Source organism: Talpa occidentalis, unplaced genomic scaffold (genome assembly GCF_014898055.3).
Source record: "Talpa occidentalis isolate TD23 unplaced genomic scaffold, MPIMG_talOcc4v2.1 talOcc4.17, whole genome shotgun sequence".
NCBI lineage: Eukaryota > Metazoa > Chordata > Mammalia > Eulipotyphla > Talpidae > Talpa > Talpa occidentalis.
The window spans coordinates 51,407,637-51,429,945 of NW_023601754.1; the positions used below are offsets into that span (position 1 = coordinate 51,407,637).

Below are 22,309 nucleotides of genomic sequence, written 5' to 3' on the forward strand. Positions count from 1 at the left end.
GGACGCGGGGCCCGCGCGGGCGGCCTGGGCCGGACCGGGCGCCGGGCCGCGCCGGCCCATCTGCGATGATTTCTGTGAAATTTACGGTAGCGATGACGTTGTTTTCAGGATTTCCGAGCGTTTCGTCTGTTCTGTTTTTTATTCAGAATGAAATGAAATATTTTTTTTAGTTCTGACTGGTCCTGTGCGCCTGCTTCCTTGGGAGGACAGAGCTGGCCTGGGGGTGGGGCCCCTGAGGTCCCAGAGACCAGCGCAGCGGCCAGCAGAGAGCCTCCCCCTCCCCTCCCCCATCCCCTCCCCTCCCCTTCCTGGGCCTGGCAGACCCAAGGGCGGGCGTTCGCAGGGGTCAGCAGGGACAGCCCACGGCCTCCCTTCCCTTGGGCTCTTGGGGCTGAGCTGCCCGCCAGGCGCTGGGCTCTGCTCCATGGGTGGCTGCGGGGCAGGGCCCTCAGCTAGAGGGGCCTGGCTGTGGGCCCAGAACCAGGGCTGCCCTCAGAGGACCCACCTGAGCTTGAGGGGCCGGACCATGTCCCGGCAGTTCTGGGGTTTCCCGGAGCTGTGCTTCAGGACCATCTGCCTGTCTGGGAGGCTCTGGCGGTGCCTGCTCCTTGGCTTCTGGCTCCTTTCCCTGTGGCCGGGCCAGCATCCCGCCTCCCTCACCTCTGCTTCCATGTCACCCCGCCCAGCTCTCGCCCTGCCCCTGCGCCAGGCCCACCCGGGGCCCAGGCGTCTCAGCAGCCGTTCACCTGGTCCCCCCTGTGTGTCGGCGCCAGGCGCAGCCAGTCCCAGCACCCTGCAGGGTCCCCATGACCCTTGGGGAGGAGGCCCATCTCGGGCGACTCCACTCTGGTGGCCCCTGACTGGGTGCAGGGCAGCAGCAGGGCCGGGTGGGCACCAGCCTGGCCCCAGGAGGTCCCAGAGGGGATGGGGAGGGCACAGGTGACCAGGATACGGGCCGCAGGGAGGGACACTGCCCGCCCGCACGTGCCCACAGAGGCCGCCAGGGCCCAGCCACACTGCCCACTCCTTCCTCGGTGTCCAGTTTCGAAGGATTGTCTCTGCTCAGAAAAGGCTCACACTGGGGTCAGGAAGGGGGCTGGCGGGTGCACGGCAGGAAACGCCTCTGGGAGCTGCCGCCCAGCGAAGGCTCCCGTAACCTGCTGACCTGCGTGAGGTGCTGGCCACTGTGCCTGGCACTGAGGGACGTCTCAGCCAAGAGACAAGGCTCCAGGGCTTGGGCCTGGCCTGCGGGAGCAGCTGGCAGAGAGCTGCTGGCAGCGGCTGCAGAGAAAACCAACGCCCTGAGGAGAGCGGCCCTCGGTCAGGGTAGCCCGGAGGCAGGCCTGGGAGGGCAGCGCCCTGCAAAGCCTGAGTGGAGATGGGGCTGGGGGCAGACCCCCACCCTCCTGCCCAGCACAGTCGGGGCCCAGCAGTGAGACGCAGCAAGGAAGCCAGAGATGCCGGCTGGGAAGGAGAGTGTGGCCCAGCTTGCAGGGGCAAGACCATCCGCGCAGGGAACCCAGAGGAATCACCAGAAACACCCCCGGTGCTGATCAGCGCTTGGAGCAGAGCCTCGGGCCCAGGGCCACTGGGGAGGGGCCGCTCAGGAGACCCCACGATTCCCCACGCGAGGCCACAAACAGCGGAGTTTGAAATATTTCTAACGCGTTGACATTGGCCCATCGGAAGTGCGATCTTAGGTATACGTCTAGGAAAACACGGGCACGGTCTCCATGAGGAAACCACAAAACTGATGGATGGCTTCAGGAAAATTAGCACCCAAAAGAGCCTAAATCAATGGGGGGCACCAAGCCAGTGGGCAGGGAGACTGGACACCAAGATGCCCACTTTCTCGATGGAATCTGTGTGCTCAGCCGTCCCAACCCCACCTGGAACTGCCTCGACCCCCAGAGCAGCCAACGCGCCACCCAGCAACCCCAGAGACGTCCCAGCTGGGGGGGGCCTGTGGCTGGCGCGAGGACTGGCGGCTCCACGGGACAGACCAGTTGCTCCGGACAGATGGAAACACAGGCTGCGAGTCCTGGGCAAAAGCACAAGAGCAGAGCTGGGCAGACGGGACATCTATAGCCAGCTCGGAGCAGGTCAGACCTGGATGTAAAATGTGAAACTAAGTCCCCGAAGGTGGCAGGAGAAACCCAAGGTAAACTTGGGTATAGCTGGGCCTCCCTGGTGGCGCAGGCGGTTGAGCACAGCGCTGGGAAGCTGTCTGCAGCCTCTGCAGTGCCGGTTTGATCCCGGCCGGCCGCGGAGATACCCACATGGTGTGACAGGCCTCTCCTGTCTCGCCCGCTGCTCCCCTCAGCAGTGTATTTCGTCAGTCTGCCTGTTCTGTTCCCCGCTCTCTGGTGAATCCCTCTTACCCTCCTGCATGTCTGGCCCGTACCCCGGTTCTTGTATAAAAATAAATAAATCTTTCGGGCCTACCTGTTGGCGCAGGCGGTTGAGCGCAGCTGTCTGCGGCCTCTGCAGTGCCGGTTCGATCCCCGCCGGTCTTGGAGCAACCCACATGGCGAGCAGACCTCTCCTGTCTCGCCCGCTGCTCCCCTCAGCAGTGTATTTCATCAGTCTGCCTGTTCTGTTCCCCGCTCTGTCTCTGGTGGATCCTCTCATCTTCCTGTGCATCTGGCCTATATACCCTGGCTCTTGTATAAATAAAATAAATCTTAAAAAATAATAATAATAAATAAATAAATCTTTAAAAAAAACTAGGGTATAGCAATGACTCCTTTTTAAAGTTTTATTTTATTTATTTATTCACACAAGAGCTGGGGTGCAGGCCGGAGGTGTGGGGTGAGGGGACTCCCCAAATACAGAGTGGGGAGCAGAACAGGTGGATCCACTGAAACACACTGCTGAGGGGAGAAGCAGGGAGATGGGAGAGGTCAGCTGTGCCCTGCGGGTCACTCCCTGGCCACCCAGGGACCGAACTCATGCTGCAGGGGCTGCAGACAGCTTCACTTGCGCCCTCAGCGAGGCCCTGTAACAATGACTTTTTAACACAATAACAAAGGCATGATCTGTGAAATAATAAATCGACAAGATGAACCACACCAAAATTAAAAACATCCTCTCTGGAAGACAGTATCAAGAAGGAGATGATGTGTCACAGACTGGGAGGAAATATTCTCAAACGACAATCTGATAAAGGACTATTGCCCAAAAATATGTAAATGCCTTTTAAAACACAACAACTGGAAAACAACCTAGCTGAAAAATGGGCCACAGACCTTAATAGACACCTCAAAGACTTACAGGCAGCCAGTAGGCGTAAGAAAAACAGCTACGTCATCAGGGAAATGCAAATTAAAATCACAACCAGATACTCCACATGCTCATTAGACGACCCAGATCCGGCGCTGACCCCGTAGGGCCTGCTCCTGGGGAGGGAGGATGGTGCAGCCTCTGGGGGCCCCGGTCGGTGGTTCTCATAAAGCTAGGCACGTTCTTACCACTTACTTCAGCGCAGCGCCCTCGTGTGCCCAAGGAGCTGGAGGCTTCCGTGCACACATCCAGCCCGTGGCGTCTCCAGCAGCTCCAGCAGCCAGGACAAGCCTCGGAAGCACTCATGAAGCCCGCCGGTTGGGGAGTGGACACAGCGGGCCCCCAGACGTGGTCTGCTATTCAGGGCTACAAAAGCGAGCGATCGGACAGTGAGAAGATGTGGAGGGGCCTCCCTGGTGGCACAGGGGTTAAGTCTCAGCACTATCAGGCTGTCACCACTGCAGCCCGAGTCCGATCCCGGCCAGGGAGTGGCCCACAGGGCACAGCTGCTGTCTCCCCACTGCCCCCTCAGCTGTGTGTTTCAGTGGATCCGCTTGTTTTGCGCCCCACTATCTCTGGTGGGTCCTTACCCCACACCTCTGGCCTGCACCCCAGCTTTTATATGCATAAATAAATAAATCTTAACAGAAAAAGATGTGAGGCGTTCTCAGTGCCTACTACAGGTGCAAGAAGTTGGTCTGAGAACGCCACACGCTGATGAGCCCAATTCTCTGGGATTCTAGAAAATACAAAGCTGTGGGGCCAGAGGAGGCGGGCGAGCGCGCAGAACAAAGAGAACTGTGACCCCGAGTGGGGGACGCAGCAAGCCAGGAATACACACCGCCACGACCAAACCTTAGCCTGCGCGTGGCCGTGGGTGACGAGGTGTCAGCAGAGGGTGACCGCAGCTGCTGCAGGCTGGTGGAAGGTGTCGGTGACAAGGGAGGATGAGCGTGGGGGCGGGCAGGGAAACAGGAGAAATCTCTGTGCTTCCTCCTGGCCAAGCTGCGAATCAAAAGCTGTCCTTGAAAAACACGGTCTTTAAAAGCGAATGACAGAAGTCCCCGTTTATTTTCTGGGTGTTGTGATGTGTATTTCCGAGTTAAAAAAAACATTAAATGAATCATGGAAACAAAGGAAATCTAAATGATCTGACGCTAGGGAGGAGGGGTAAGAGAAAAATAAAACCTCTACAGAAACCAAAGTCATTTTAGGGACTTAAAGAAACAAGAACAACTATTGCTGAAAACTCAGTCAGAAACACAAAAATCAGGCTGGAGAAAAGCCGGTGAAGAGAAACGGAAAGTGACGCCGCTAAAGCAGCTCCCCGGGAGACGCAGCCGCGGACACAGAGAAGGAGCCGACGGGGAAGACGTGACAGAAAATACGCAAGAGACGCAGCAGAAGAAAACGTGTCTGAACTGGCACCGGAGACTGGGGCAACAGAGTCCCAGGGCGGCGGGGGCCTCCGTGGGGCGAGGGCGCAGGGCCGGGACTCGCCTGCCCCACTCTGTCGCGCCCCCCGTGGGTGGGGGTCCGCGAGACACCTGCCGACCGGAGGAAGGAGCCGCCCCGGCCGGCTCCGGCGCTGACATCCCAGCACAGCCCCAACAGCCAAGAGCGGCCGCCCGACGAGACACGGCAGCGAGGACGGGGCGGAGCGGAGCACGGGGCAAGACTCGAGCTCTTCCCGGACCCCGGAGAAAGTTGCCCCAGGAAGCAGCCCAGCCCTGGCTGGGGGCCCTTGGGGGGTCTGCAAAAACGTCTTCCCACCAGCCAGCGGGGCCTCCCAGGCTGCACCCGAGCTGCCGTCCGTGGGGTCCCTGCGGGCTAAGGACAGAGTGAGGGCATCCAGCCCCGGTGCTCGGGCCACCCCGCAACACACCCGGCATCTTCGTTTAGCCGGGACCCAGCACTGGAGTCCGGCCCAGGGCACTGGCTGGCCCCTGCAGGCGTGGGCACTAGCGGCAGAGGGACGGCGGCCACTCCTCACCCTCCCTCCTGCCACCAGCCGCCCTGCCCCCCGGTCTCTGCTCCCTCGAGTCTCTCTCCTGGAGACGGTAAGGGCGGCCCTTCCCAGCACGCCCCCCAGGGCTCCCACTGCGGCCCGCCGTCTCCTGGCGGCTCCGCTCGCCCACCCACTCCCGCACGGGACCCTCAAGCAAAGCCTCTTCCTGGAACCTCCTCTGCTGGGAAGGGGGGCGCCCACGGGGCTCTCGGGGCTCAGCAGACTCCATCCTCTCAGGCAGCAAGGCCGGAAGGCCTCAGCTCACGGCGGGGCCCAGACCCAGGAGGGGTCCCGAGAAGTGTCAGCACCCCCAGGGAGGGGCTGTGCGGTGGGAGCTGCCCCCCTTCTCCACCCAAAGGCGCCGGCCTGGCACGGCCCAGCCGGCTCGCGGGGGAGGCGGGCGCTGGGCGGGACTGGGCCCGAGGCCCAAGCGGGCCGTGGAGGCTGGGCGAGCGTGGGTGCAGCCGCCAGCGTCTGACGGATCTGCCTGCGGGCAGTGCCCCCGGGCTGCGGAGGGCGCTGGGGCCTCCCAGGGCAGCCATGTTGGCCCGGGACCTACCTGGAGTCCCGCTTCCGGCCTGAGCGCTGCCCTGAGCCTGGTCCAACGCCTCCGGCTCCCCCGCCCGGTCCCTGGCACCGTCAGGGCCCCCACGTGAGCACGGCCACTCAGGCAGCGGCAGGGCCCCCCCAACCCCTGCCAGCACCCCCCACTGGCCCTCCGCACCCCATCCCGTGCCTCCTTTAGAGACTCGTGGTAGTAGCCGGGCCCTCGGGGCTCCTTCCTGAGCAGACTCTGTGGCCCCCGCGCCTCACTCACCTGGGGGATCTGCGCCCCACCCACCCAGACCCCGGGCCAGCCACCTCCTCCAGGAAGCCCCCCGTGAAGCTCAGGCTGCCGAGTCCTCCCGGTGCCCCCCAACACGCTGGTGCCGGGGCCAGAGGGCAGTGGCAGTGAGGAGGCACAACCCCAGGCCTCGAGGGCGCTGAGCCCGGGAGGCTGCTGGGCGCCGCCGCCCTCCCTGTCCTGAGAGGGGTCACCCCACGGAGCCGGCCTGGGGCCCTGCCAGGCTGTTGACAAGAGGCCCAGGACACTCCCGCCCACCGCCCCTGCCCGTCGCCCTCCAGGCCACCGAGCCCTGTCCCCACTGGCTCCTGCCTCCAGCGGACACGCTCTGGCCAGGCTGCCCCTCTTGGGCCCGGCCCACCGGCCGGGCCGCTGTGCCCGGGGCCGGGGGCGGTGCAGGGCGGGCTGGGCCTTGCCAGGCGTGCGCCTCGAGGCCGCTCAGTGCCGCACAAACTTGTCTCCCAGGATTTTTCCACACAGAACGCGTCTCCCAGGGAAGCAGCCGGTCTGATGGGCTGGGCCTGCGCCTCCCCACCCCGCCCCGCGGCGCCCCCAGTCCCGTCCCAGCCAGAGGCCGCCCTGCGGAAGCACGGGCCCGGATGGAGCCCAGGACCCCTGCACCCTCGGCGGCCTCTGCGAAGAGCCACAGGGCCGGCAGCATGCAGACCACGAGCCTGGTAGGCCCCCCGCGACCCCCAGCCTCTGCCGCTATTTCTGGAGACTCGCCCTCCCCCCGCTGCCAGACCTCGGCTCTCTCTGGCCTGCCCAGCGTGGGGCGCACACTTAGGGTGGCCTCCGAGCCCCACTTTTCACCCCAGGCCTCTGCCAAGCAGCCCCATCCCCGTCTGGGCTCGCATGACCCCCCAGGACTGAGCAGATGGAGGCAGATGTCCGGGCACGGGCGGGGTGGGGGGTAAGGGTCTCCCGTGGGAAAGGGAGGAGGCTGTGAGGGGCCGGCTCAGCCCCATCCCTCCGGCCCTCCTTGGCTTGCCCCCCCATCCTCCAGGGCCTGTGCCGGCTACAGCCCCCCGGGGGCCTGACAGTGGGGTGAATCCCCAGGCCTGGGTCCCCTCCCGGTCCAACCGTTCTTGGGCCCCACTTTCCCGACTCCGGGGTTCCCACAGCACACCCCAGCTCCTGCCCCCGGCCCGGGCAGGGGGGCCCCTCTGAGTCAGGCCCCTGGGGCGGCCCCGCCTGAGCTGAGCCCTGACTCACGTGTTGGGACAGCCTCCCACCCCAAGCCCGGGGCAGGAGCCAGTGAGGGGTGCAGAGAGGGCCAAAATGCCTTTGGGGCGCAGTAGAGGGGCTGGGGTGACTTACGGGGTCTACAGGAGGGGTCTGGGGACCCTGGGCCCGGGGCTAGGCAGGCTACCACACACCTCTGGGCTCTGGGCTCCGAGACCAGGACGGGGCTCCAGGCCCAGCCCACCGGCCAGCCCCGCCCAGACGCCTTGTTTTCTCCCCCTGATGCCGGGGCACACCAGCCCTGGCGCTGGCCCACACGGCCTGCCCGCAGAACCCCGGCCTCCCTGCCCCTCCCCAAGGCTCAGGACCTGAGGGCCTGGCCAGCCCAGCCCAGCCCGCCCCACTGGGTCCTCAGCCTGGTGCAGAGCCCCTGCACCCCCACAGGCAGGCCCCCGCTGGAGGTGGAGCAGGCCGGGCCTGGGCAGGCCAGTTCTTCCGCACAAATTCCACCTTACGCAGGTGGCGGCCCCTCCCTCCCACCTGGCCCCAGTGTCCCCGCCCCCAGCTGAGCTCAGGGCTGGGCGGGCGTCTGTCTTCAGGCCAGCGCTGGGTGAGGCCAGCAGGGAGGGGACTGCGGGGACAGGGCCGTTGGGGACAAGACGGTGAAGACAGTTCAGGCTGGAGGCGCCGCCGTGGCCCAGGCCCGGCAGACCCAGCCCGGCCCGCCTGCCGCCATGCAGGACGGCAACTTCCTGCTGTCCGCCCTGCAGCCCGAGGCCGGCGTGTGCTCCCTGGCGCTGCCCTCAGACCTGCAGCTGGACCGTCGCGGCGCCGAGGGGCCAGAGGCCGAGCGGCTGCGGGCAGCCCGAGTCCAGGAGCAGGTCCGAGCCCGGCTCCAGCAGCTGGGCCAGCAGCCGCGGTACAATGGGGCGACTGAGCCCGAGGGGGTGGCCGAGATGGCCAGAGGTAAGCAGCCGCGGGCAGGGTGGGCGCCGGGCGGGGGCTGTGGTGGGCCGGCGGCCGGTGGGTGTGGTGGTGGAGGGCCAGAGGCCGCCGGGCCAGCTCCAGGTTCAGCTCCTGACTCACCAGGCCATACCCTGAGTCACTGCCCCGCCCCGCAGGCGTGGGAGAAGCCAGCCGGCCTCCTGCTCCCAGCAGGGACCCAAGTCCTCCATCCAGACAGCTGGGCCCACTGGCCCCTTCGCCCCGGTGCCCCACGGTGGGGGTGACGGGAGGGAGTCGATGGGCATGTGGGCTCGCCAGGCCAGGCTGTGGGCACATGGGGCGGCACTGTCGGGCCCTCCCAGCACAGGCCCGCACGTGGGCTCAGGGGCCCGGCACCCCAGACGGAAGCTGCCCCGCCCTCGGGGTGAGCAGGCCAAGGGGGAGGGTGGCTCCAGAGGCTGCACAGGAGCCACCTGCCCAGCTGGGCCAGGGTCTGGAGTGGGGGGGGGATTGCAGGGGGCACCAGTGACCCGGAGAGTTGGGGGTGGGGGCAGGGCCTCCCCATCAGATCCACCTGTAGGAAGCCAAGCCACCAGTGTGTGTGCACACGGGGTGTGTGCGGGTGTGCATTCCTGTGAGTGTGTGAGCATCACAAGTGTCTGTGTGCACGTGAGTGCACACATGTGTGCTCCACTGTGTGTGTGAATGTGTGTGAGTGCATTGTGTTAAGTGTGCGCTGTGGTCGTGTGTGTGTGTACAGGACTGTGCAGGCATTGTGTGTACACGTGTGAGCTGTCTGTGCGTGTACAAGGTTATGCTGGCATTGTGTGTATGTGTACTCGTGTGAGCTGTGTATTAGGTTGTGCTGGCATTGTGTGTAAACATGTGAGGTGTATGTATATGTGTACAAGGTTGTGTGTGAGTGTGTACACATGTGAGCTGTGGGTACGTGTACAGGGCTGTGCTGGCATTGAGTGTGAGTGTGTACACGTGTGAGCTGTGCAGAGCCATACCACCCAGTGCGTTGGGGCGCTGGCCCCAGAAACGCTGCCATTGCCCTGCCTGGCTGCGAGGGGGCCGTGGCAGACCGTCGGACCTCAGGGCTCTCGGGGCTGGACCCACCACCGCGGGCACAGGCCCTTCCCCAGGACTGGCCCTGGCTGGGACAAGAGGGTCAGCCAGGGAGCGCCGGCCTTCCCTCCCTGGACCTCGGCCTTGCTGGTGGCCAGGCCGGTGCCGGGGTCACCGGCCAAGGAAGGAGCAGGGAGGGGTTAATTACCACCTGGCCACCCTGACAATTAGGAGGCAGAGGATTATAATTTGGGGGTGGGGGCAAGGTCCCCGGGCGGGGGTGTGCCCCCTGGGCTGGCCTCACTAGCGTCAAAGGGTTAATAGCCCCTGCCCAGAAGCCTCATTAACCAGGGCGGGTCTGGGAGCCGCTGGGCGGGGCGCTGGGCTGGGGGAGGGGCCAGGCCTGGCCCTTCTCCGCACCCCAGTCCCTCCGCAGGCCCTCCTGCCAGGCTGCCGGGCATGCCGCCTTCCACCACGTTTTGGGAAGCCCCTGCAGGGACCCCAGCAGAGGCTGACCCCAGGACCCCGGTCCAAGAGGCGCTCTGGCATCACCAGGCGCCCCCACTGCCTTGTACCCCACTCTGAGCAATCCGGTCTCCAGCTCTTCCTGTGCCCCGTGTGTCGGGACCTACCGCCAGCCACGCCCTGTCCACCTGTCCCCCCAGTAGCCATCCTCCTTCCACCTCATGCTACCCGGCCCTTCACCCCCCAGTCAGTCTGTCCAGGCGGCTCCCTCCTTCCATCCCCTGTCCCCACTCGCCCGACTGTCCACTCGCCACGGAGTCGGGCTGGCACCCCGAAGGGGCCGGAGTGGCTCTGCCCAGTGGGACAGGGAATGCCCTGCAGGGGGACTGGTCCACGTGGCCCACGCGGCCGCAGGAGCAGGCGCCCCGGGCTGGACCGCAGGCCGCCGGCCAGCCTCCCACTGTCCATGTCCCCAGGCGCGTCCCGCGGCTACTACCATACCCTGCAGACCGGCTTCAGCTCCCGCTCCCAGGGCCTGAGCGCGGAAGGCGGCTCGGTGAGTGGAGCCCGGCGGGCCCTGCGGTTTTGCGGGGGGCTCGGGGAGTCGGGGCGCCCCCTCACCGCCCTTCCCGCCCGCCCCACAGAGCTTCCGGCCCATCGCCAAGCCCGCCTACAGCCCGGCCTCCTGGTCCTCCCGCTCGGCCGTGGACCTGAGCTCCAGTCGGAGGCTGAGCTCCGCCCACAACGGGGGCAGCGCCTTCGGGGCGGTGGGGTACGGGGCAGCCCAGCAGGGGCCCCCCATGCCCGGCCGGCCCATGTCCTTTCACGAGCGTGGCGGGGCTGGGGGCCGCGCGGACTACGACGCCCTGTCCCTGCGCTCCCTGCGGCTGGGGCCTGCGGGCGGGGACGACCGCTACAGCGTGGTGTCCGAACAGCTGGAGCCGGCGGCCCCCGCCAGCTATAGGGCGTTTGCCTACGAGCGCCAGGCCAGCTCCAGCTCCAGCCGGGCAGGGGGGCTGGACTGGCCCGAGTCTTCTGAAGGGCCTCCCAGCCGGACCATCCGTGCCCCGGCCATGCGGACACTGCAGCGATTCCAGAGCAGCCACCGCAGCCGCGGGGGTGTAGGGGTGGGCCCGGGCGGGGGCCTGGAGCCCATCGCCCGGGCGCCCTCCGTCCGCAGCCTCAGCCTCAGCCTGGCCGACTCGGGCCACCTGCCGGACGTGCGTGGGCTGGACAGCTACGGCGGCCATCGTACTCTGCAGAGGCTCAGCTCAGGGTGAGCGGGGCCCGGCTCTGGAGGAGATCCTGCCCTGGCCCCGCCCCCCCATGACCCCTGACCTCTGGCCCCTGGCTCTGCAGCTTTGACGACATTGACCTGCCCTCCGCCGTCAAGTACCTCATGGCCTCGGACCCCAACCTGCAGGTGCTGGGCGCAGCGTACATCCAGCACAAGTGCTACAGCGATGCCGCAGCCAAAAAGCAGGTGACTGCCCCGTGCCCCGCCCACCCTGTGTGCCCTGCTGTCCACAGCCCCCAGCACGGGGGCCAGAGAGGTGACTTGCATCTATTGGCATCTCCCTGCTCTCATTTATACACACCTCCATACCTGCGCACTCCTGCACACACCTGCACATCCCAGCATAGTGTGCACACCTGTGCACGTCTGCACACAACTGTACATGCCTGCGTGCACCTCCATATCTGTGCACACCTGCACACACCTCCACACCTGCACACACCTCCACCTGCATCCATCTGTCTCACCACAGCGTGTGGCGGCGGCATGAAAATGCATTACCCACGTCCAGAACAGTGAGGAGCCCAGAGGGAGGCACCAAGAAAGTGCAGCCCAGCTCCAGGGGCGACCTCGCTCTCATTTAGAATCAGAAAATAAAAGGAGCAAAGACGCAAGCGGGCAACGGGGAGCGCACACGGGCACGGGGCGTGCGTGTCCAGCTGCTCCAGCTGAGGCTGGGAACAAGGAGGAGGCCGAGGTCGGTCTCGGTGCTCAGGCCGCTCCGGCCCTAACAGCCGCGGCTGTTTCTGCACGTGCTGCTCGCGGCAGGCGCGGACGCCCCCGCCCGGGCTCTCGCCCCGGGAGGCGCCCATCGGCGCCCCTGCTCCCGCACCGAGGGGCGCAGAACAACGCAGGGGCGGCCAAGGGGCGGCCAGGCAGAGGCCGCGAGTCGCGGCGCTGAGTCAGGCCAGCTCCGCCCGCACCCGCGCGCCTGCGGCACGCGCCCCCCGGCCCGCCCCCGGGCGCCCCGGTGCCAGCTGCCGCCCGGTCCCCGCAGGCCCGCAGCCTCCAGGCGGTGCCCCGGCTGGTGAGGCTCTTCAACCACGCCAACCAGGAGGTGCAGCGCCACGCCACGGGCGCCATGCGCAACCTCATCTACGACAACGCCGACAACAAGCTGGCGCTCGTGGAGGAGAACGGCATCTTCGAGCTGCTGCGGACGCTGCGCGAGCAGGACGACGAGCTGCGCAAGAACGTGACAGGTGGCCCGGCCGGCCCCGCCCCGACGGCCCCGCCCCGCCCCGACGGCCCCGCCCGTGGGCCCCGCCCCGACGGCCCCGCCCATGGGCCCCGCCCCCGACTGCCGCGCCCCGACGGCCCCGCCCCGCCCCGACGGCCCCGCCCGTGGGCCCCGCCCCCGACGGCCGCGCCCGTCGGCCCCACCCCGCCCCGACGGCCCCGCCCGTGCGCCCCGCCCCCGACGGCCGCGCCCCGACGGCCCCACCCCGCCCCGATGGCCCCGCCCCGACGGCCCCGCCCGCAGGCCCCAACCCGCCCCGCACCGATGGCCCCTACGGCCCCGCCCCAGGGCCCCCCTCCGACCCCCGGACCCGGCCCTGCGCCAGCCCCGCTGCCCGCCGTCCCTGTCCCCAGCCCCCCGTTCGTGCCCCCAACTTGTCCCGTCGCCTTCCTTGGCACCCACGGCGGCTCCTGCGGCCCTGGCGAGGGGTCAGCCCGGCCGCGCGTCCCCCCGCGCCGCTCCCCGGAGAGCCGAGGGCGCGCTGACCGCCCCCGCCCGCGCGCAGGCATCCTGTGGAACCTGTCCTCCAGCGACCACCTGAAGGACCGCCTGGCGCGGGACACGCTGGAGCAGCTCACGGACCTGGTGCTCAGCCCGCTGTCGGGCGCGGGGGGCCGCCGCTGCAGCAGCAGAACGCCTCGGAGGCCGAGATCTTCTACAACGCCACGGGCTTCCTGCGGTGCGCGGGCGGGGCCCAGGGGGCCGGCCGGGGCGGGGGGTGCGGGGGCGCGGCGGGGGCCGGCGGCCGCGGAGACGCCCCGGTGGTCCCAGGCCCTGGCGGGCACGGGCAGGCCCGGGGCAGGGCGCGCGGGCGCAGCGGGCGGGCGCGGGGCTCAGGCCCCGGGCCGGGTCCCCGCTCGGGGGCTCTGCCGGCCGTGGGGGTGTCTGATGGGCCCCGCCCGCAGGAACCTCAGCTCGGCCTCCCAGGCCACTCGCCAGAAGATGCGCGAGTGCCACGGGCTGGTGGACGCCCTGGTCACCTACATCAACCACGCGCTGGACGTGGGCAAGTGCGAGGACAAGGTGAGGCCGGCGGCCCGGGGGCGGGGGGCGGGGGCGCCCCGGCTCTGACCCCCCGCCCCGCAGAGCGTGGAGAACGCCGTGTGCGTGCTGAGGAACCTGTCCTACCGCCTGTACGACGAGATGCCCCCGTCCGCCCTGCAGCGCCTGGAGGGCCGCGGCCGCCGCGACCTGGCGGGGGCGCCGCCCGGGAGGTGGTCGGCTGCTTCACCCCGCAGAGCCGGCGGCTCCGGGAGGTGCGCGGGGCGGGGGGGCGGGGGGCGCGTGGGGCCCCGCCGGCCACCGACCCCGCGGACCCCGCCCTGGGCCCCGCCGGCCTCCCCGGGTCCCCTCGGTCCCCCTCTGGCCGCTCCCACCCGCCTCCGGTGCCCGCCGGGCCGCTGACCCTCGCACCCCGCACCCAGCTGCCCCTCACGGCCGACGCGCTGACCTTCGCCGAGGTGTCCAAGGACCCCAAGGGCCTCGAGTGGCTCTGGAGCCCCCAGATCGTGGGGCTGTACAACCGCCTGCTGCAGCGCTGCGAGCTGAACCGGCACACGACGGAGGCGGCCGCCGGGGCGCTGCAGAACGTGACGGCGGGAGACCGCAGGGTGAGCGGGGCGCGGGGCGCGGGGTCCCCCCGGGGGGCGGGGCGGGGCGGGCGGGGGCTGGAGGCCCGTGCTGGGCGGGGCGGGGCCTCGCGTGGGGCCGTGGGGGGCCGGGCATCCCAGCCCGGGGCTCCGGCGTGGGCTGTCTCGAGGGGCAGCTGGGCTGACGGGTGAAGGAGCCGGGACAGCGTCAGGGCTGAGGCTCTGCCGGGAGGGCCCGGACTACTGGGCTGCAGGGCACTCGGCCAGCAGCCAGAGGGACAGGGGTGGGCGCTGGGATTTGGGCGAGGCCTGAGCCCAGGCCCACGAGGTGCCTTCCCGCTGGACGCGAAGGCAGGAGAGGGGGCACCTCGCGAGCGGCTGGCCAGCCTCAACGCTCCAGGCTGAAGGTGGGGCCCTGGGGGGCCACCGGCTGACCTGCCCTGCCCCTGCCCTGTCCCTGCAGTGGGCGGGCGTGCTGAGCCGCCTGGCTCTGGAGCAGGAGCGCATCCTAAACCCTCTGCTGGACCGCGTTCGGACCGCTGACCACCACCAGCTGCGCTCACTGACCGGCCTCATCCGGAACCTGTCTCGGAACGCCAGGAACAAGGATGAGATGTGTGAGTCCAGTCGCAGCGGCCGTGGGTCCCACTTGGGTCTTGACTGATGTGGAGCTGCTTTTCGGGCAGAGGGAGCCAGTGGTGGACAGAGGTGCCAGGTGGCTGGGAGTGGGGGTGCAGATGGTCCCCAACCTTCCACAGCCACCAAGGTGGTGAGTCACCTGATCGAGAAGCTGCCGGGCAGCGTGGGTGAGAAGTGCCCCCCTGCCGACGTGCTGGTGAACATCATCGCGGTGCTCAACAACCTGGTGGTGGCCAGCCCCGTGGCTGCCCGGGACCTGCTCTACTTTGATGGCCTCCGCAAGTTGGTCTTCATCAAGAAGAAGCGGGACAGGTGAGTGCCCCCTCAGCCCCAGTGCCCGGCCAGCGGCCACTGGCCATGCCGTCCCGCTAACCCTTGCTCCCTGCAGCCCCGACAGTGAGAAGTCCTCCCGGGCCGCCTCCAGCCTCCTGACCAACCTGTGGCAGTATAACAAGCTGCACCGAGACTTCCGCGCGGTACGTCCGCATGGGAAGCGGGTGCCCAGCTGAGCCTAGCCCACTGGGCAGCCAGGGTGCGGGCAGGGCGGGCCAGCAGTGGGCAGGTGCCCTGACTCTGTCCTCTGTCCACTGCAGAAGGGCTACCGCAAAGAGGACTTCCTGGGCCCGTAGGCCCCCCTGCAGGAGGAGAAGGCAATGGGGCCCAGCCTCGAGGACGGACGGCTCAGCTCGGGCTGTCCCCGGCCAGCCAGGAGGGGAGGGCCCAGGGCCCGGGCCTCTCGCCAGAGCCCCGCACATCTTCGAGGGCCTGGGACACCAGGGAGGGCAGGGGCTTGCAGCTGGGGACTTGGCTTCTGCAGGGCAGGGGGTGGGACAGGGCTTGAGGCTGTTCTGGTATGTGGGGTGGTGACCGGGCCACAGTGGCAGAGGTGGGTCCGGTGAGGCTGGGCAGGGCCTTGGGACGCCGGCGCTGGGAATAAAGTGCTGTGAACGCGCGGCCAGACTCCAAGTGCTGCTCCGGTGGGCGGCTGGGCTGGAGCCCAGGGCTTGGCGGTGCCCCCAAGGCACCTCGCCCGTCTCTGAGGCTCACAGCCCTCTCTGGGTGAGAGGGTCCCAGAAGGTGGGGAAGTCCGGTGGGGGAGAGCTAGCAGGGTGGGGGTGCAGATAGCTGGGCAGTGGGCCCCTGGAGCCAGAATGGTGACCCTGGCTCTGGTGCCAACCTACTGGGCAGTCGTCTGGGCAAACATGCCCAAGCCTCTGCGCTGCCCCGGCTCCTGGGACACTGCCCGCCCGAGGCCTGTCTCGCCGAGTCAGGCTGGGAAGCCACCCTGATTTTCTTTTTTTTTTTTAAAGATTTATTTTATTTATTTATGTACACAAGAGCTGGGGTGCAGACCAGAGGTGTGGGGTGAGAGAATTCCCCAGAGACAGAGTGGGGAGCAGAGCAGGAGGACCCACTGAAACACACTGCTGAGGGGAGCATCGGGGAGACTGGGAGGTCTGAAGCGCATGTGGGTCACTCCCTGGCCGGCAGGGATCGAACTTGCGCCATGCTGCAGAGGATGCCGATAGCTTCACAGTGCTGTGTCTTAACCCACTGCGCCCCCAGGGAGGCCCACACTGCTAATATTCTTGTGACAAAAGACTCTTCTACAAAGTCCAGAGCCTGCAGTTTCTCTGAGGGGCCTGCTTCCCTCATGTGTCTGGACCAGAGTGGGGTGCAGGGGTCACATCCCAACAGGCACTAGGCAGGGGCCCCAGGAGGCTTCTGCAAGGTGCTCTGAGCCAGAGAGCAGGTGTGCGCACACGGTCAGAGTTAGTGACCAGCGAGGGGGGTCAGGGTCCTGAGTGCCTGAGACGGAACAAGGAGGCTGAGGGGGGCAGGCCCTGGGTACCCTTCCTGCCCCAGGAGAAGAAAAGCCAAAGCCTGGGAAGGATCCAAAAGAAATTTATTTTCTGGCACAAGAAGGGGTGAGAGCCAGTCTCCGCCCCGAGGGGCCCGGCCCGGGCCTGCCCCCGGCCCTGTGACTCTGCAGCCCAGGGCTACACGTCGTCCTTGGACACCAGGCAGTAGAAGTCCGTGCGGGCGCTGTAGTTCCGCGAGCCCAGGTCAGACACGTCCACCTCGCTGCCCGGGCCCTCTCCCAGCGAGACCTCGCTGGCCTGGAAGGGAGCTGGGGGGCCGCCAAAGACAGGCCCTCGCACACCTGGGAGGAGGCAGCAAGGCCTGAGGCTCACCCTCAGCAGGCCAGCGACGGAGGCGCCCAGCAGTCTGGGCCCCGCACCTCAGGGAGAAAGGCAGTGACCGCCAGCCAGGGGTCTGTCCAGCCCGACCCAGGCTGCAGGTTGGGGGTCCCCCTGCCTGCCCTCCCAGCTGGTCTTCTCGGGGTTGGGCTCATACCCAGGTCGCCCTCCGGGTCAGGGTCCAGCTCGGGGCCCAGGGCCGATCGCCCCTCCGGGACGTGGCCCCGCACAATCAGCATGGGGTCCTTGTCGTCCTGCATCTGGGTCTGGGGGTCCCCCTCCATCGCTCTGTACTGCACCTTCCGAGGCAGCGCCAGCTGCAGCTCTTTCCAGAAGTCGGAGGCCGGCGTCTGGGGGGGGCGGGGTGAGCAGGTGCACAGCCCCCCCCCCGCCCCCCGCCGGGCGCAGCCCCGGGAGCGCCTCCGCGGCCCGCCCCGCCCGCACCACGGAGCCGGGCCTCCAGAGCAGCAGGGTCACCAGGTGGCGGTGCTGGCGCAGCAGGTGGAGCGCGGGGTGCGCGGGGGCGCGCCTCTGGCCCTCGAAGGTGATGAAGATGGGGCGGCGCGTGAGCTCCAGCAGCCGGCACAGGCCCTCCCTGCGGGGGCGGCACTGTCAGGGGGGCGCGGCCCGGGCCCGCCCCGCCCCGCCCCGCGCGGGACCCACCGGAAGCTGTGGCTGCACCAGGCGCGGCCGAGGAAGGCGTCCGACAGCACCACGATGAGGCGCCGGCAGCGGCTCAGGTTCACCAGGAGGTCGGCGGACGGCTCTGCGGGAGCGGGCGGCGCCCGCGGGGCGGGGCCGGGCCTTGAGGGCGGGGCCGGGGCGGGGCCGGCCTTGAGGGCGGGGCCGGGGCGGGGCCCGGGGGGAAGACCTTGAGGGCGGGGCCGGGGCGGTGCCCGGAGCGGGGGGCGGGGCCAGGCCTTGAGGGTGGGGCCTGAAGCGGGGCCCGGGGCGGGGCCGGGCCTTGAGGGCGGGGCCGGGGCTGGGCCCGGGCCAGGCCTTGAGGGTGGGGCCTGAGGCGGGGCCGGGGTGGGGGCGGGGCCAGATCTTGAGGGTGGGGCCTCGGGCGGGGCCGGGGCGGGGGCGGGGCCAGGCCTTGAGGGTGGGGCCTCGGGCGGGGCCCGGGGCGGGGCCAGGCCTTGAGGCTGGGGCCGGGGGTGCGGCCAGGCCTTGAGGGTGGGGCCGGGGGCGGGGACCTAGGGGTGGGGCCCGGGGGCGGGGCCAGGCCTTGAGAGTGGGGCCTGAGGCGGGCCCTAGGGCGGGGCCTGGGGCGGGGCCAGGCCTTGAGGGTGGGGCCTGAGGTGGGGCCCAGGGGCTGGGGGCAGGGTCAGGCCTTGAGGGTGGGGCTGAGGCAGTGCCCTAGGGGAGGCGGGGCCTGAGGCATGGGGGCGGGGCCAGACCTTGAGGGGTGGGGCCCGAGGCAGGGGCCCTAGGGGAGGCCGGGGGCGGGGCCGGGCCTGGGGCGGGGCCTGATCCCGGGGCGGGGCCTGGGCCCGGGGCGGGGCGCTGCCTCACCCGCGCGCGGCAGAAGGTCGCGGTCGTCCAGGAAGAGCTTGTAACCCCGACGCCGCTCCAGCTGCGGCTTGAGGATGAAGTTCACAAACTTCCTGTCCTCCGGGCTGTCGCTGTAGGAGATGTAGGCGTCGTAGAGCTTCCCATCTGCGGGCAGAGCAGTCAGGGGGCTGCCCAAGCCCTGCCCGCCCCCCGCCTCGATCCCGGACCCCGTGGGCCTCTCCCGCAGCGCGCAGGGGGCCAGGCCTGACTCCGAGACCGCAACTGGGGGCGCCCCGGGGACGCCTGGACCCCTCCCTCCCTGGCATAGGGCCACGCTGGCCCCAGGACGCCAGCAGCCTGCCCGTTCCCTCCCCACCCAGCCCTGGCCCTCCTGGGCTGCACTGTGACACCCCCTTTCCTGAACCCCGCTCCCCAGGCTCCAATCCAGAGCTGCCACCACCTGCCGGGCCCAACCCCACAGCCCAAACCGGAGCCTGCAGAGCCGGAGGGCCTGGTCCTGCCCGGAGCCCCACGCACCGTTCACCTCCACCTCCCCGTAGGTGTTCTGGTGCCAGAGCAGCAGGTTGAGCCGACACTTCACATACAGCAGGGCCACCAGGAGCAGGGCCAGCAGGACCAGGACAGAGGCCAGCACGGCGGCCACGTGGCCTGCCGGGCCTGGGGACAGAGCCACAGCCTGAGCACGCCACCCCCCCCCCCCCGCACCCTCCAAGCCTCAAGGCTCCCCAGGCCTCCACCTCCCTCCCCCACTTCCCCCGTCCACTGCCCTCACCAGCTCTTCTAAGAATGAAGGAGGCAGAGCTCAGGTTCCCGATGCAGCAGGTGAAGACCCCGTACTCTTCCGAGCTGGTCAGGTTGACCCCCAGGACACTGGACAGAAGACTCTCTGACAAGTTGAGCTTCAACCTGGGGAAACCAGGCCCCACCCTCTCACCTGAAGCCAAGGAGCAATGGCGGATGCCCCAGAGCCCACCTGTCTGGACCCACTGGAAAGGCCGCAGTGACCAGAAACTGGAGGGCGTGGCTTCCCCTTGGGATAGTCACCCTGACCCCAGGCTGGGGCCCTGGGTTCATCTGACCCAGGCTTGGCCTGATATTGATGCCTCGGTCAGGCCCTAAGACCTGTGTGCTATCCCCAAGGGGGAACATCCACAGTGGCCACCTGTCCCTACAGTCATGCCCTCCGCTGGCGTCCTGAGCGGCACCTGTCCGGCTGCAAGCACGTCCAGGCTGGCCCCCTACCAGAAGTCCTCGCGGAGGTTGTAGTGGCTTCCGTTGCCCAGGGGCTCCCCATCTTTCAGCCACTGGACCTCGGGGGTCGGACAGTGGAGCTCAGAGCCCACCCAGGCCGTGCAGTTCAGAGTGACCACACTGCCTGGGGCAGGCTGCAGGACCTGATCTCCAGGTGGGGAGAGGAAGTCGGGGGCCCGGTCACAGACACCTGCAGAGAGAGGCCCCAGTGGTTGGCCTTGCCGGGACTCGGCACCCACGTGTCCCCAGCCCACCTGGGAGTCAGGAAGGAGCAAGGCAGTGGTGGCGCAGGCAACCTGGCTGGCCACGTGGTGACCTGCCACCGGGTCCCATGGAGCGGGGGCCGGGCTGGGGCAAACGGGCAGTGGCAGCGGGGCCAGGGAAGGGCCACCCTGTCTGCAGAGAACGCCAGCGTGGCGGGGAGGTGTGGTCACTGGGAGCCGAGCACCGGGCCCAGCAGGGCCTGCCCAGGATGGGACCTGGCCGCACACTTCCCGTGGGCCTTGCTATAACACCCACCCAGGCCAGGGGCCAGGCGCTAGGCCCAGGCTGGCTTGGGGGACTCAGGTGCTCCCAGTGTCCTTGTGCTTTGCTGACCCCTGCAGGCCTGGGCTGAGGTCTTGGGCAGGAGAGGACTCAGGGCCCAGCCTGGCCTTGGGGGAGGGGTGGTCAGAGGCCTTTGTACCCAGCTGTGGGCCAAGCTGAGAGCTGGGCCACACGGCAGGGGTGGGGGGTGGGGGGGACCAGCTGTAGGGGTGGGGTGCTCCCTCCCGGCCCATCTACCTGCCATGGTCTGGCCAGGGCCTCCTCGGGAAGAACGGGCGCCACCGCCACCCCTGGCTCCGCAGGGCTCTGGCTGAGTGCACTGGCCTCCAGGAGCTGGGCAGGACCTGGGGCCAATCCGTCAGAGGCCGCTGCTGTCCCCAGGAACAGGGCAAACAGGAACAGGGCGAGTTAACAAGTAACCTTGGCTGCAGACAGCACTGCCCTGTGCTGGCCGCTCCCTGGACACCAGCACCTCTCGCGTCTGGGGTGGGCCTGGTGTGGCCGGGCTGGGAGGGGCCTCTGCCAACCCCACACTGCCCAGGGCCTCGTGACAGCCCAGGGAGGGAGTGTGGGCGCACCCCACACCCTGCGTGGAGCCGGCCCTGGCCTTGTCTCCATGTCCCCCGCAATAGGGATCCCTGGGCCCGGAAGCCTGCGCCCTGTCCTTGCCATGGCCCCCAGGCTGCAGGTCCTGGCCACCAGCCTTGTCCTGGGCCCAGCGCTGCGTGTGCCAAGGCCAGCGAGGCAGGGCAGGGCAGCCACCCTAGCAGTGGGCCTGTGCCGCGCCCCCGTCCCTCTGACCACCTGCGGCCCATCCGGGGAAGCCCGGCCCCACAGGGCTCTGCTGCGGTCTGCCTGAGGACAGCAGTACATGGCCCCCTACAAAGCTCTGGGGTGACCGGGAGGCCAGGAGCCGCATCCTCCAAGCACCCAGGGCTGTTTAGTGGACATGCTGGGGCTACCAGAGGGACCAGCCCGGGCCAGGCCAGGCCCTGGGGCTCCGAGCCAGCCCCTCCTTCCTGCTGCCTGGGGCACTGGCGCGGCCCAGCCTGGTCTCTGCAGACCAAGCCTGGTTTGGCTGGAATCTCCAACAACTGGTGGTGCATCAGCCACACCCCCCAGGGGACACGGGCGTCCTCCTGGGGAGGCCTCTGGAAGATGGAGAGGGGCGGTGGGAGGCGGGTGGTGCCCATAGTGCCCAGAGGGATCCCAGGCAGCACCTGCAGCAGCCCCTCCAGCTCCCTGCCCAGAGGTGCCCCTGCGGGAGGCAGCCTCATCCTGGGGACTGAGGCCCAACTGCTGGAAATGGGCAGTCACGTGCCAGGTCCCTCCCCACTCCCCTCCCACAACCCCCTGCACCTCCACCGTCTCCTACACCCTCCTCCCGCACCCCCGGGTCTCCCCTGCACCCCTTCCTTGCACGCCCTCCCTGCACATGCCAAGCACACGCGGCCTTCCCTGTGCACGCCCGCACTGCGCTTGCACACACACACCCTCACCTCTGAGCCTGGCTCTGCTGCCAGGCACACCCCTGCACACACAGCCCTTGCATGGCCCCACCCCATGGCCTCCGCACAGCCCTGGCACACCCCTGCAGGCACAGCCCCGCACGGCCCCCACTCACACCTGCCGCACATGCTGACTCAAGGTCAGGCCTCCAGAAGGCGACGGCTCGGCCACCCACAGCAGCGGCCGGTGGTGGCGCCCGCGCTCCTGGCCCGGCTTTCTGCTCCTGGGCCACAGGGCTCACTGCACCCCGGGAGCCAAGGTCGCCTCGGAGGGGCCGGCCCGGGACATGGCCAGCCCGCCAGGCCCGGCTTTTGTTTGTGTGTTTGAATCAGAACCTTCCTGCAGCTTCCTGGCCTGCAGTCACATCCTCCCTGCCTGACCCCACCCAGCACCCACCCCGCCCCGCCCGCCGCTTCCTGTAACGCTGAGTCAAGGGCTCCTTCCGCGCTGGGGCCACACGACGGGGGCGAGACGCGGGTCCTCAGGGAGACCCCAGCAGGGAGACCCCAGCTGCCCAGTGCTGGGAGGATGGGCCGGGCTTCCTGGACATCCTCTGGTGCCACATCAGGGAGGGGGCAGCTCCCCCCATGCCGCTCCCCTGGCCGGAGAAGGCTGTGGGGCCCCATGCGACCCTGACCCCCGGAGCGGAGTCCTGCGGAGACGCCCCCAGCGTGGGGCCCTGAGCCAGGCCAGGAGCGGTCCTCAGGCTCAGGTGGACCCTG

At 68.6% G+C, this 22,309-nt stretch overlaps 2 protein-coding genes across 3 annotated transcripts; one reads left to right on the forward strand and one right to left on the reverse strand.

Annotated features, from left to right (window-relative positions):
• Nucleotides 1–6,733: 6,733 nt before the first annotated feature.
• PKP3 (plakophilin 3) lies at nt 6,734–15,194 on the forward strand. The gene is given in 16 exon segments (XM_037518239.1): nt 6,734–6,811; nt 8,090–8,285; nt 10,277–10,356; nt 10,445–11,076; nt 11,160–11,283; nt 12,095–12,299; nt 12,843–12,941; nt 12,944–13,016; nt 13,243–13,360; nt 13,424–13,547; nt 13,550–13,593; nt 13,762–13,947; nt 14,390–14,543; nt 14,685–14,877; nt 14,954–15,041; nt 15,159–15,194. Coding segments are annotated over 16 exon segments (2,430 nt in total).
• A 1,270-nt stretch (nt 15,195–16,464) lies between these two features.
• Nucleotides 16,465–21,771, reverse strand: SIGIRR (single Ig and TIR domain containing). 2 transcript variants are annotated; one of them, XM_037518241.1, is made up of 10 exons: nt 21,705–21,771; nt 20,316–20,449; nt 19,524–19,722; nt 19,054–19,187; nt 18,798–18,938; nt 18,282–18,425; nt 17,430–17,532; nt 17,244–17,361; nt 16,924–17,116; nt 16,465–16,729 (listed from the first exon to the last, which is right to left on the reverse strand). In XM_037518241.1, the coding sequence occupies exons 2-10, from the start codon at nt 20,320–20,322 to the stop codon at nt 16,566–16,568; spliced, it is 1,203 nt and encodes a 400-aa protein (XP_037374138.1). In that variant the 5' UTR covers nt 20,323–20,449; nt 21,705–21,771; the 3' UTR covers nt 16,465–16,565. The 2 variants fall into 2 exon arrangements, with proteins under 2 accessions (XP_037374138.1, XP_037374137.1); XM_037518240.1 differs by having other exon boundaries at nt 17,211–17,361.
• Between the last annotated feature and the right edge of the window lie 538 nt (nt 21,772–22,309).

Coding starts and splice junctions, on each gene's coding strand:
- SIGIRR (XM_037518240.1), bottom strand. Junction 18,939..19,053: donor CTTCATTCTTAGAAGAGCTG/GTGAGGGCAGTG, acceptor CTCTGTCCCCAG/GCCCGGCAGGCCACGTGGCC. Junction 17,533..18,281: donor CGACCTTCTGCCGCGCGCGG/GTGAGGCAGCGC, acceptor CCGCTCCCGCAG/AGCCGTCCGCCGACCTCCTG.